Source organism: Tamandua tetradactyla, chromosome 4 (genome assembly GCF_023851605.1).
Source record: "Tamandua tetradactyla isolate mTamTet1 chromosome 4, mTamTet1.pri, whole genome shotgun sequence".
In the NCBI taxonomy this organism is placed as follows: domain Eukaryota; kingdom Metazoa; phylum Chordata; class Mammalia; order Pilosa; family Myrmecophagidae; genus Tamandua; species Tamandua tetradactyla.
In genome coordinates this window covers 61555818-61569996 of record NC_135330.1, presented here as the reverse complement: position 1 = coordinate 61569996, position 14179 = coordinate 61555818, and the positions used below count along the sequence as shown (strand labels likewise).

At 52.6% G+C, this 14179-nt stretch overlaps 1 protein-coding gene and 1 long non-coding RNA gene across 2 annotated transcripts; one reads left to right on the top strand and one right to left on the bottom strand.

Annotated features, from left to right (window-relative positions):
* Positions 1-671: 671 nt before the first annotated feature.
* REN (renin) lies at positions 672-11367 on the top strand. Its single transcript, XM_077155782.1, has 9 exons — positions 672-751; positions 3876-4026; positions 4599-4722; positions 5330-5448; positions 7082-7278; positions 9596-9715; positions 10116-10260; positions 10505-10603; positions 11206-11367. Exons 1-9 carry the CDS (start codon positions 672-674, stop codon positions 11365-11367), a joined length of 1197 nt encoding a protein of 398 aa, XP_077011897.1.
* LOC143679001 (uncharacterized) lies at positions 7430-13998 on the bottom strand. Its single transcript, XR_013173515.1, has 4 exons — positions 13660-13998; positions 12371-12484; positions 8886-8935; positions 7430-8013 (listed from the first exon to the last, which is right to left on the bottom strand). It is a non-coding gene; the product is annotated as an uncharacterized LOC143679001 (long non-coding RNA).
* Between the last annotated feature and the right edge of the window lie 181 nt (positions 13999-14179).

The following is a 14179-nucleotide window of genomic DNA, read 5'->3' as shown; positions in this document are numbered from 1 at the left end:
CCAGGTCAGCTGAGGATGGACATGGTCCCCAGCTCCCAGAGGCTTAAATTGGGTGTTTCATCCCTTGCCAGCCTGTGGTGCAGTTTCCCATAAATAGCGGCTGCTAACAGGCTTGGAAGGAAGCAGCACTGAGCATCCTGGGTCTCGCCCTGTCAGGGAACAAGCCAAGAGGATTCACCCATGTTCAGACGGGAAAACTGAGATGTACACTGGAAGATGCCAGGCAGGGCCAAAGCCCAGCTTAATACAGGGGATGGAGCTTTGAGGGCATAGGGGATGGAACTAGGCTGAGGGTCTGGAAAGCTAGCTCTATGCCTGTCCCAATCCTGACCTCGTTCCCAGGCAGCAATGTTTCTCTTCGCCCTCTGCCCTCTCTGGGGGTCCCAGGGCCAGGCCGAGACAGGGGTCTGCTGGCGTCACTGGGCACAGCATTCCTTTCCCATAGCCTCCAGCCCCCTGCTCTGTGTCCAGAAACTTCGTCACACTTCACACTTCACGGGGTGGGATTTATTACTGGCTCCCCTACCACCTGCCCCTGGGTAATAAATCAGGGCAGAATTGCAGGCATCTCCTGTGCGGAGCATATAAAAGCCGGGCTCTGGGAACCACCAGGCTTCAGAAAATTCCAGAGAGCCCTGGTCGGAGGAGAGGCGTGAACAGAACGGAGCAGGATGCCTCGCTGGGGACTCCTGCTGGCGCTCTGGGGCTCCTGCGCCTTCAGCCTCCCCACGGACACCTGCACCTTTACACGGTAACTCAGGCAGAGGGGGTGAGTGGCGGGGGTGCAGGGCTTCCCACCCTCCTAACAGCCCTGGCTTTCAGATACGCGATATTGTCCAATCTTCTCGACTGGCTGGGCTGGGAGGTACGGTCCTGTTCCGAGAGGTGGGGCGAGTTGCCCAAAGTCACACAGCCAAACAATAAGCGGCACTAGTCAGGCCTGAAAGCCGAATCTCTTGATCACTGCTCAGGGCTCCTGGGCACCATGCTAATCTCCGAGGGCAATGCAGAGATGGTCAAGAAGTATCCCTTGCCCTCCAGGAGCTCACAGCCTCGTTAAGTCAGGTATGGGCGCAGCTGCACCAGCGGTGCAGCATAATGCAGTGGTTAAAGGTGAGGCTTCTGGAGTTAGATCGTCTTGGTTGAAATTCTGCTCCACTGGCAGAACTAACTCTGGCAAAGTTAACTTCTCCAAGACTCAGTTTACTCACTTTAAAAACAGAGATAGTAACTGTACCTACTTCAGAGGACTGCTTTGGAGATGTAATGAGATAATGCACCGAAAGCCTTTAGCATGGTGCCAGGTGCTTTGTAAGAACTCAACTGTTACTAGATCCAGGGCACGTGATCATATATATTAAGAGATAGGATTAAGGCAGCCCAAAGGAAGGGCTTGGTTACAAGCAGTTCATTATGGCTGGAGAAGAGGAAGAGGAAAGGTTAGGCATTGTGGGTTCATAGAGGTTTTCAGTTTGGGAATGGTAGATGGGACTGGAACACCTGGAGGTGAGGGGGGCAGATAACAGCAATAGTTACAAACCTATAAAATGCTTGGAATTTCATAGGATCTCATCTGAAATCATCTTCCCCACAATCCAACATTCCCATTTTAAAGGTGAGGACACTGGGTGGGCCACGGTGGCTCAGCAGGTAAGAATGCTTGACTGCCAAGCCTGAGGATCCGGGTTCGATTCCTGGTGCCTGCCCATGTAAACAAACAAACAAAAACGATGAGGACACTGAGGTTCAGGGAGGTCACAAGTAAGAGGCAGAGCCTGGACACACAGGTCATCCTTTTGTTCGCAAAACCTCTTTTTGCTGCCCCAAGACTCCCAGAGAATAATTGCTGGATTGAGGGTGCTGGTAAGGGGTGCTTCCCAGCAGTGTCCGCCTGAGTGTAAGCCTAGAGTAGCCCCTACCCCCAGTGTAAAGGCAGAGGGAGTTAACATCTTTCCTTGCAACTGGGCAAGGGGTGGGAGGGCTCAGGCTTTTGAAATGCAGTTATAAGGATTTTACCACCTGCTCTGTGCTCTGTATAAGGAGCTCTGGGAGATCTGAACCCATGACCCCCATTCTCAAGGTGCTTCCATTGCCTCACTCACACAGCATTTACATCTTCTGAGCAGTGGGCAGCTTGTTTAACCTGCACAGCAACCTTCTGACGTGAGCCCACTTTCATAGGGGAACTTAGTGGGGGCTCAGAAGAAGCCCAGAGGTGAGGGGTAAGGAGAGGCATGGACTCAGACATAGCTCCACCACCACCGCGTCCTCACCCCCACACAGCACCGCCTCCCTAATCACTACGCTGGGTAGGGCTGGTTGTGCGCACTCAGGGCAAAAAGGAGCAGACACTTAAGGAAAGGAAAGGCCATGGTGGGCTAGAATCACTGGGGCAAGCTTCCTGGAGGAGCTGGTGCATGCTGGGTTTTAAAGAATTAAAGAGCTGGCGGGGGGGGGGGGCGGGGGGGGGGGAAGGATGGGGAGAAGGAGGGGGTTTTCTGAAAGGGGAATAGCAAAAGCAAAGGTCCAGAGTAGAAGGCTCTTCAGAGTAAATACTGGGAAATGCAGCCTCGTAGGATAAAACCTCCAGACCTTCCATTTTCCCATCTGTAAAATGGAAATAATAAAACTACCCACCTTATGGGATGGCTGGGAATCAAATAAAATCATCAATGTGAAAGTGCTTTGTGAACAGTAAATTGCAATATAAACATGACAAGTCATCTCCATTATAATATTAGGAGGATGGGTGCAATGGGGAACAATAAGGAGAATGCATGTATGGAGGGTGGGAGGGAAGAGAGAGTGGAAGGAAAGGAGGACCAGCAGCTGAAAAGAAAGAGGGAAACTTCCATTGTATGAGGAAGGTCTATTTTAAAGTTAAGATGAGCTGTGATGCTGGGACACTGGCCGGCTGCTGGCGGCATCTTCCTGCAGGCTTCTGCAAGCAGCTATGGTGTTGGAGCCCAGAAAATAGGGAAAATAGGGTCAGACACTGCTTTGAATTCCTGTTTGTCACTTCTGAGTGATCTCCATCCCTCAGAGCCTTCGTTTCCTCATTTATAAAATGGGGTTAATAACAAGACATTGGGCAGAGCTGTTACGAGGATTGCACGGGGGGCGGGTGTGTGTGTGTGTGTGCATGCAGTTTGGCACTCACCCCAGTAGCAGCTCATGCAGTGAATTTCCCCAGGTTTCTTTTTATTTCTGCCTCCCAAAGGTGATGGGAAGGCATCTGGACAAGAAGCTAAGGGACCAGGTCTAGGCCCAAGGCTCGTCTTTCCAAGGAGGTGGGGAGTACTCGGGAGATGATGACTTCTCCCCCTTCCCATCCCAGTTCATTGGTCCTCTCCACGCCCAGCCCTGAGGCGCCGCAGGCTGCTGCGGGCGTCTGCTGCCACCTACAGGTCCCGAATGGCATTGCCCCCTTCTGTCCTGCATAGTGGAGGGCACTCCCCATCCCTCCTCTCCTTAGAGGAGATGCCATTGAGTATTTCCTCATCTGTCTCCCTATCTGCTGGAGTTCCTTAAAAGCAGCGTCCGCCTTCTTCATTTTTGCATTCCCGGTATCCAGCACAGTCAGGCACAGAGCAGGTGCTGAACCCAGGAGTATGGAATGAATGGAGAAATGGCCTTGCCGTGGTGGGAATCAAAGCCAAGAGGAGGAAGTCAGGCGAGGGTCACTAACACCAGTGCAACTGACTCATCAAGGCTTGTAAATTCTCCTTCAGAGACCTTGGGGAACAAGAATGATTCTCAGGTGTCTGGGCTAAGGCTAGGGGTAGTCATTCTAGAAGCAGGCAGAGACCTCAGGGACTCTGCCACTGGGGAAGAGTCCAGGCCTCCTCTACTTTTTTCTTTCTCCACCTGGACAGGATCTTCCTCAAGAAAATGCCCTCCATCCGGGAAAGCCTGAAGGAGCGAGGTGTGGGTGTGGCCAAGCTCGGAGCTCAGTGGAGCCAGTTCACCAAGAGGCTCTCCTCTGGCAACGCCACCTTGCCCGTGGTCCTCACCAATTACCTGGACGTGAGTGTCTGATGCAGCCTCTCGCGCCTCCTGGCTCCTTACTCTCCAGGCTTTCTTTTCCTGCAGGCCCACTCTTTCCATGCTGTCTTTGACTGGGGAGCATGGAAGCATCCTACAAGATTCCCAGTTCACAGCTGGAAAGCCTGAGGCACAGAGGGCAGGAAGGAGTTCAGGGACCAGTCAGAGGCAGGGTTAGGTTGGGATGCAGGAGCCCAGGGTCCTGGCCCCAAGCCCAGATGTCACTGGCAGGTGGGGAGGTGTGTGGCCCCAGGTAGGGTACCAAGAAGGTGCCCAGCACAGCTGGTCTACTTACTGTGCCAGTGGTTCCTTGAGGTTCTCGACACCTTCCTTGGTTAATTTTCAGTGTTTATTTTGCCCCCTTGTCTCACTGAGGCATCCCTTCCTGGGAAGTCATAGGACTTCCCTGCTGATCCCTGCTAGAAAATGGAAGCCCAGAGAGGCTGTATAATCTGCCTAGTCTCACCCCGAGAGCCAAGAGTGGAGCCAGGCAAGACCCCAAGGCCCAAGGCTCCCCAACCTCACAAGCAGCCTCTTTTCTTTCACTCCTGCAGACCCAGTACTATGGCGAGATTGGCATTGGCACCCCACCCCAGACTTTCCGAGTCGTCTTTGACACAGGTTCGGCCAACCTCTGGGTGCCCTCCAGCAAGTGTGACCCTCTCTACACCGCCTGTGGTGAGTCCAGGACCTTTGGCACTGTTCCCAAGCCTCCGCCCTACCCCTGACCTGCCTGGGCAGTCCTGACTGATGTCCAGCTAAAATCCCTCTGGCTACCGTTCAGATGCTTCCTCTCTGCTTCTGCTCCCTCTGCACCGAGGGGAGAGAGGAGGACGGCTGCCTTTGTCCAGATATGGCCCCTGAGGTCAAAAAGCAAGCTCCCGGATCCCCCCGCCCACCCACGAGTCCATTTCCCAGTCCTGTGATTGAGAGAGGACTGAATTTGCAAACCCACCCCAGGCCCTTGGGCTCCTCCATCGCCACCCCTTGTTGCGTGTTTATTCTGTACCCAGATTCTTCTTCCCACTCCAGTGTTAGCAACCACGTTAAAATGCTTCATTTGAGATGAATCTTTCAGAGGTATGGGCACGTGATAGCGGCTCAAGAGACACAGCCCTTAATTGATGACACACATTTCCCACACCCCGACCCAAGGCCACCCCCCCCCCCACAACGTGCCAAACTAAGTCCCCAACCGCACCAGCGAGACCCACAACATGGCCTGCTTCCAAGTCCCCCTGCACGGGCCTCTTTGAACAGACCTGAGCCTATGTCCCTCTGCCAGAGACTCACAACCGCTATGACTCCTCGGAATCCTCCAGCTACGTGGAGAACGGGACAGAATTCATCATCCACTACGGATCGGGAAGAGTCAAAGGCTTCCTGAGCCAGGACGTGGTGACTGTAAGTAGGGCCGCCCTAGGACCTTCTTACCCTCCGCCTCTCCTGCCCGTCCGTCCTGGGGGAAGGTGCACTCCAGCTCACCTTGGAGCCTGAAAGGCTGAGGAACCCCCTGCTCTGTTGCTTTTAAGGAGCTGCAAAGGAGCAGAGCCTGTGATGGAGCAAACCTGAGCTGCTAGTTCAGAATTGGGGGATTTATGGAGGCTTTTGCATATAACTTGGAGGTAGATTGCTTAACTCAAGCTACCTGCCTAAGGGTAAACCAGCTTGGACAGGGTCCTCAGCCAGCCCCTAGACGAAATCATGGTCAGAGTTGGGTTCAGGTGTGTTATTGACCCCATAGTCGGGGTTAGTTTTGAGGTCGAGCATAGGTTGTTTACTTTTTTGGTTTTAATTGTTTATTTTGAAACAATTTTAAATATATAGGGCAGTTGCAAAAATAATGAATACAAAACCCAGAGTACTTCAACATACCCCCCACCCAGACATCCAGGTCCAACAACTTTTAACATTTTGCTACATTTTTTATATCATTCTATATCTATTTATTTTCTAAACATTTATGAGTAGGTTGCATATATCATGCTCTTTGAACATTAAATTCTTCCATGTACATTTCCTGAGAACAAAGACATTCACTTATGTAATCACCTTAAGTGCAGTTAAGGGGCAAGTGATTTAACATTGATATAAAGCTCATAGTCTATATATTCCAGTATTTTCTTATGTCCTTTTGGTGCTTTTCTCCACCGTTATTAGTTCCAGTCAAGGCTTATGGATTGCATTTTATTCTCATTGTCTTTTTAGTGTCACAGTCACTTTAATCTCTTTTTTTAAACTGCGGAAACCTGTATATAACATAAACTTTCTCTTCTCCACCACTCGAAGCATACCATTCCCTGGGGGCAATCACACTCACAATATTGTGATACCCTCACCACCACTCATTACCAGAACTCCCCATCATCCCAAATAGAAACCCTACATCCATTAAGCATTACCTCCCCCTCCCCCCTCCCCCAGTATATCTCCTGTAACCTGTACTCCCATTTCATAGCTCTATGAATTTACATATTCTCATTGCTCCATCTAAGTGGAATCACATGCTATCTGACCTTTTGTGTCTCATTTATTTCACTCAATACAATGTCTTTAGGGTTCAATTCATGTTGTTGCCTGTATCCTTTTAACAGTTAAATACGATTCCATTTTTTTTATTTAGCACATTTTGTTTATCCATTCATGTGTTGACTGACACTTCGGTCATTTCCACATTTTGGCTATTGTGAATAATGCTTCTATGAACAGCGGTATACAAATATCTGTTCAAGGCCCTGCTTTCAGTTCTTTCAGGTATATACCTAGAAGTGGGATGGCTGGATCATACGGTAGTTCTGTATTTAACTTTTTGAGGAATCTAGGCATAGGTTTTAAGGTCAGAGCTGAAGTTAGGATTTGGGAGACAGGGAGTGTATGTGGGCTTGATGAAATGGTCTTGCTGACTTGCCTCAACTGCTGAACCCTGGAACATGTGTGTCCCTGGGATGTGTATCCCTGGGGTCCCCAGTGTGGGAGCTCCAAGACCCTGGCAGAGGGATACAGGGGTCTCAGTCTCCTCTGGTCCTTCCTCCTGCAGGTGGGAGGAATCATGGTGATGCAGACGTTTGGAGAGGTCACAGAGCTGCCCGTGATACCTTTTATGCTGGCCAAGTTTGATGGGGTTCTGGGCATGGGCTTCCCTGCACAGGCCGTCGGCGGGGTCACCCCAGTCTTTGACCACATCCTCTCCCAGGGAGTGCTGAAGGAGGACGTCTTCTCTGTCTACTATAGCAGGTAGGGCCTGAGACGCCAGGGGCCAAGGCTTAGGAGGGGAGCAGAACAACTAGGGAGCAGAAGGAGTGCTTGAGCCAGGATTCTGATGTGTTCATGATTAGACAGGATCCAATTAATATCTAGAGCGATGCCATCCAATATGGTAGCCACACTTTTAAAATTAAGCAATCAGTTCCTTGTTTGCATGAGCCATACTGCAAGTGCTCACTGGTGGCTACAGTACTGACAATTCAGGGAGAACATTTCCATCATCACAGAAAGTTATATGGGACAGCGCTGAGCTAGAACTACTGGAGAATGCAAGGAAGGGGTGATGGGAAGTAAGGCACAAGATTGGGGACCCACCCTGTGAGGACCATGGGATCTTCTCACACAGAGACAGTCAACGTCATTCATTCAGGAACTCCTTCCTTTGTTTATTTGCTCACTTGCTGATTCGATAAATATTGGGTGCTGTGTGCTAAGCATGGTACTGGGTTCTGGGGCTACAGCAGTGAGCATGGTGAACAAAAAAGTGTCCCCACCCTTGCGGAGCTTACGGTCTCACAGAGAAGACACAGAGCATCATGAGGAAAGACAGAGGCAGCCAGGGAGCACAGCGCTAAACACCGTAGATGCTTTTCAATTCTCGGCTGAGCTTTTGTGCAGTTCAGCAGGCCGTGGGGAGGTGTTGTCAGCTTATGAGAAGGGTTGTGATTTATTCCAAGCTGCTGGGTTTAGAAAGATGGTAACGAGCTGGAGACAAGGCATCATAAAGTTAAGATCATGAGGCCAGTGGCAGCAAGGAAGGGAGAGAAGTAGAGAGAAATCTCAGAGGTAAAATGGGAAAGAGTCTTTGGTTTGGCAAGAGAAAAGGAGGCACTGAGAAAAGGCCACCCATTGGCTCTGCCGTCCGGGGTGATCTTGGGAAAAGCAGGAGGTTTTTTGGGGGGAGGGGTAAAGGGGCCTGGACCAGATGGTTGGCAGTTAAGAGGTGGATGTGGGTGTCAGGAAGTGGAGGCTGCAGATGCAGGCTGCCCTGAGAAATTCAACAGGAAAGGGGATGTGGAGGGGGTGGGTGTGGGGAGAGATCCGGAGAGAAGCCGAGTAAGGAAGGGTGGGTGTTTTAAATGTTAGAGGAGGCCGAAGCAAGCTTGTAGGTGGAGGAAGAAGTCTTTGGAAAGTAGAGAGATTGAAAACGTGGGAAAAAAAAAAAAAGAGGAGATAATGTAGGGCACAGGAGCCTGGAGGCCATGTGAGGAGCAAGGACGAGGGCCTGCCCCTGCCTTTAAAGAGAAGGAGGAACCCTTGAGAGAAATCTGGAGGTGTCAGGAGAGGGGCAGGAGGGATTTGTGCTGACACATTTAAATAGGTACGGAATCTGCAAACGTGCAATTACACTTGCACAAAATACCAGGGCATACCTACACGCACACGTATACAAATGCATGTACACATCATGAATGTCAGAAAACCACATCACACACATTCACACTCTGGAAGTCAAGCCTCAGGTAGCCATGAGCTGCAAAAGGCATCAGGCAGTGTGGAGGGGAGGAATGCAAGGGGACTCAGCTTTGGACTGGGTACTTGGAGCCCTGGCTATCGTCCCCCACTTGTCCACTCACCACCTGCATGACTTCAGGGTACTGACTTCTCTTCCTGGTGACTCCACTCCCTGGAGGGGAAATGAGAGTGAATAATACCCACCCTGGCAAACCACAGAGCTGGTGAGCCTCTTCTGAAACAAAGGCACCCTTTCTTGCTAACTTTCTTTCTCTGCAGAAATTCCAAGTAAGGAGGCAATCCACCCACAGGGCCCCGACCCACCAGTCCTCCCTGAGCACCTGACCCAGAGGCACACCCCCCACCTGCCCCAAATTCACCGTGGCAGGCCCAGGCTCTGCTGGATGCCCAAGCTCTCTGCCCCTCCTTCCCGTTCTCTTCAAGCCCTCTCCCCACCCACTGCTCCCACAGCCTGCCCAGGTGCCCATCCCCAGGCACCTGCTCAACTAGCAGCCACCCCAACCCAAGCGAGAGTGGGGACAGTTTGCATTTTGTTTGCATTTTATTCACTGCCCTTGTACCTGTTCCTTTTCTGTCACCTCTCTGGGGATGCTTTATTGGGTGGGGCTAGAGTACCCTGGGGAGTCCTCTGGTTGGGGCTGAGGAGTGGGGAGGAAGTAGGGACGCAGGATGTTCTGCACACTTCTAAGCCTTGCCATCTGCCCCACCTTCCTCCACCCTCAATCTTGCACCTTTGCCCAGATTTCACTTGTGGCTGGGGTTGCTGGGTTTCAGGGGTTATGTCTCCAAGAGCTTCTGATCTTTCCTTTAGGAATTCCCACCTGCTGGGAGGAGAGATTGTGCTGGGCGGCAGCGACCCCCAGTATTACCGAGGAAATTTCCACTATGTGAGCCTCAGCAAGAACGGCTTCTGGCAGATCAAAATGAAGGGGTCAGGAATCCTCTAACCACCCACCCTCCAAAAAATGCTGCTGCCACTGGGGTTGGGGGTATGCCGGGGAAAGGCCTGTGTTACCATCCTGCCCTCTCCCCCACAGTAGCTGCTTCTTAAGTCCCAGCCAATATTTGCTCTGCTCTGCCTGTCCAGGGATGGGGAAGAGAGGGGCAGGGAGGTAGTGTGAGGAGGGGGAGGGTCACCAGGCTACATGCTAAGGGCACAGGGTGGGAGGGGCTCACCTTCCCTTCTCCTGCTCATCGCCTTACCCCTCCTCCAACCTCCTACGGACCCCAGCATGGCCTCTGATCTCCTAACCTCATTTAAAAATAAAAGTATGCAGCCCAGGGGCACCCCAACTGCCTCTGTCTGTCTATCTGACGGTAGCCTCCTCCAGGGTGTCTGTGGGCTCTGCCGCCTTGCTGTGTGAGGACGGCTGCATGGCAGCAGTGGACACGGGTGCATCCTTCATCACGGGTCCCACCAGCTCCCTGAAGCTGCTCATGGAGACCGTGGGGGCCACGGAGCTGAGCACCAACGAAGTGAGCAGCCCACACCTGGGGAAAGTGAGGGGGTGCACCACCTGGGCCGGGTCCCAAGCTCTCCACAGGCAGCACCGGGTCTCCAAAGAGGCCATTTCGGGCCTCCCCCTCCTCACTCTCACATACCCTTGACCATGTGGCTTGGTCCTGGAGGAGGGCCAGACCCCAAGCATAGGAATCCGCGTCTGCCCAAGGGGACTCCCGCACTCAAAGAGGCTCCCTTTGCTCCCCGACCCCCACCCAGTACGTCGTGGACTGTAACCAGGTGCCCACTCTCCCTGACATCTCCTTCTACTTTGGAGGCAGAGCCTACACCCTCACCAGTGCAGACTATGTGCTACAGGTGAGTCTGTCCCTTTGCCTGCTCCTCAAAGAGAGAAAAGTTGTTATGGACAGATTACGTACTAGATCAGTGGTTTTCAAACTTGGCTACACAATAATCACTGGGGAGCTTTTAAAAGTCCCAATGTCCAGGCCACATCCTACATCCACTAAATCAGAACCTCTGCAGGTGAGACCTGGACCTCAGTGGGTCTTTAAACTCCCCTGGTGATTCCAATGTGCAGCCGAGTTTGCAAATCACTGTGCCTGCCCCTTGATCTCCATTTTCTCATCAAATGTTCCCAGTAATCCTATGCTGGGGATATTCTTATCCTCTTTTTTATATTCAATAGGCTTAGGGAAGTTAAATAACTCAGCTAAAACCAGAAGCTGTGCTAGGCTGTAAACTCTTGAAGGTACCACGGTGCCTGCTGATTGTTTTCCCAGTGCCTCACCCCGGGGGGCGCTGCAGTCCACGATGGGGCTTTTGACTGAAATGGACAATGTGATGGAGGCCCACTGTGGAGCGGGGAGAGGGAAGGCATGCTGCCAAAGACAGCTGCTGGGGTCCGGCAAGGTGAAGGGAGAATTGTGATGTGCTGAGCCCCTCCTGCTTCTTGCCAGGACCTTGACAATAACGATGACCTGTGCACACTGGCCTTCCATGGCCTGGATGTCCCACCACCCACTGGGCCTCTTTGGGTCCTGGGTGCCAGCTTCATCCGCAAGTTCTACACAGAGTTTGATCGGCGTAACCACCGCATTGGCTTTGCCTCGGCCCTCTGAAGCCCATGCAGGTCCTGCTCTCAGCCCTAGCCAGAGCCAGGGAGCACCCTCAGGGGAGCAGCCTTCGCCGGGGCACGTGCCTGCACACAGGGGCACGGAGCATGGGCCTTGCCCTACCTCCAGCGCCCTGCCCCCAACACTGGTCCTTCCCTACTTGGAAGACAAACAATAAAGACTTCGTGTTCACAAACCTGTTGCATCTGAGTTCACTGGGGTTTGGAACAGAGGAGGGACAGCCAGGTGGCACGTGCACACAGGAATGTGATGCAGATTGACAAACGGTACACACTCGCCTGCCTACAAAGACTCCGATGTGCAGGAATGATGCATCCCTTTGTTATCAGCAGCATCCAGGTGGGGATGATTACAGGGAGCCAGCTCTAGGCCTCTGCCAGCCCTTCGGGGACCAAGGCCAATGCTGCTGCAGTGGGTTGCACACCAGGAAGATGCTCCTAGCTCGTGCAGCTCCCACCCCTACACAAGCTCAGGCTCCAGGTTGCTGAACTAACTGGCCCAGCTTCTCATGAACTGTGAAACTCCCCTTTGTCCTCCCCTTCTGATCCATTGAGATTTCTGCCGTCCCATCCCTCACAGCCAAATACACAGGCAGCCTAGGCACCACTACCTAAAAACATAAACTATCAGAGATCCGACCCCTAGAAAATGGAAGGCATTTACCCTAGATTGCTTGGTGAAGTAGTGAAGAATCAAGACCCTGGGGCCTTTCCACACCACAGGTAGTTGGTAGTGTCATGTGTACAGAGCTTCACACACCCTGGAACAGGGTCACGTGCCTGGGTCCACAGACACACACACACCTGCTAGCCTCCACCTCACAGACTCGGGACTCCTCAAGCTGAAGACTCTTCTCCCACTCTTACCCCTTGGGATGTTTTGTGTAGTTTGGGACTTTAGAAGGCAGCATCCACCTAAAAGCACCTCTTTTGACCAAAAAGAGCAAGTTACTGAGCTGAGCCCAACCTGACCCAGGCAAACCTCATACCTCTAGAATTGCAGCCTCTTAGATTGGATGGGACATCAGGGCTCCTCCTGGGTAGTATTCCCAGGAGCCATGTGCAGTGGCTAGAGCCTTGTTTCTACCACCGACTCTTTCTCACTGCAAAAGGAAGGGTTGGAGTCAGTGTCCTTTCCAGCTCCAATCTTGGGGCTCTATGACCACATATAGGCAGCCCCCTCCCCATCATACCCTATGCTAGCTAATACGGTAGCCACCAGTTAGTTATTTACATTTAAATTTAATTAAAATAAAATTGAACATGTTGCATAAGCCACATTTCAAGTGCTCAGTGGCCACACGTGGCTAGCAGCCACTGCGCTGGACAATACCGATACAGGACATGTCCAGCATCACAGATGTCCCATGGGGCACAGCTGGATTCTAAATCAGAATGAGGTCCATTCTAATGAGACAGAAGTAATGAGGGGGCCTTGTGGTGAGCAATTTCTGAAGAGGCCAAAGGGACAACCCGGAGAAAAAGAAAAGGGTGCTTTCTCTGAAGGCTTTTCTCTGGGTGGGGCAGTGAGAGATCTGGCTTCTTAGATAGAAGGTTCCCAACTACAGGACTGGTGATTTGGGAGGTCCCAGAGGCAGAAGAGCAGAACGCGAAACCCAGGCCTTGCTATGGGAAGCCAACAGAGTCCCTCCTGCTCAAGAGGTGACAGAGGGGCTTTCCTCTAAACTGGCCTGACCTCTCCCCAGGTCTCGTCCATACACCAACTCTGGGGGCTGGAAGAAGAGAGATACCTGTCTCTCCTCTTACACTGCCCTGCCCACCCACCTCCAGCCATCTCCTCCTGCTTTCGCCTATAGCTGTGCCAGGCCTTTAACTCTCCTCCCCAAAGAAAGGTGAGCCCAGGGTCTGCCCCACCTTCCTGCCCTAGGGTCAACCTTTTTTTTTTTTAAAGGAAAGACAGAGAGAAGGAAGGAAGGATAGAAGGAAGAAAGGGAAACATCTTTAAACATTTTCTTGTTTTATTGTATTTTGTTTTTCCGTTTTTTGTTACATGGGCTGGGGCCGGGAATCGAACCGAGGTCCTCCGGCATAGCAGGCAAGCACTTTGCCCGCTGAGCCACCGCGGCCCGCCCTAGGGTCAACCTTTTGCAGGGACAGCTGCTTGTCTACTAACGTGTCTCTGTCAGACTCTAAAGATGGGAGGGAGGTTTAAGGATTAGTTAATGACCAAAGCTCAGTCTTGCTCAAAATCCCAAGCATTCCCTGGAATACTCAGTGGCCTATCAGGAGGCAGTCCATGCCCGTTTGGCTGACTCACACGTCACTCAATGTCCCTTCTTCATCACATGGCGGGGAGAGGGGGGCGGGGTCGCCTGGTGGGCTTCCTGCAGGGAAAGGCCTTTAAGATGCATTAGCGGCTACTCCTTCAGAGCCCTTGCCAGGGGTCCAGGGAGTGGGGCCAGGGAGCAAGGACACAGGTGGGCAAGTCCAAGCTGACTTCTTGGAAGCAGCCGGATCTTCGTGCACCAGGATGGGATGGGGCAGAGTAGACAGCCGCAGTAGCACAGTTACAGGGGAAGAGACCCTCTCCTGCTGCTTCAAAAGCCGAGGCTACGCCAGCCCTCCTCGCCCGGGGACGGGGCCCTGGTGGGGGCGGAGCCGCCGCCGGCCCCGCCCTCGGCGTCACCGGCCTCCGGGGGGGCGTCACCCCGCCCGGCGCTCCAGGTAGCGGCGACTGCTGCTGCTGGCCTTCGCAGCTGGCGCTCCCCCGCGGCCCGCGGACAGGGGCGGGGGTGGGAAGGGGGCGTGCCCGCGGCCTCCGCCCCCCGCCCCACCGC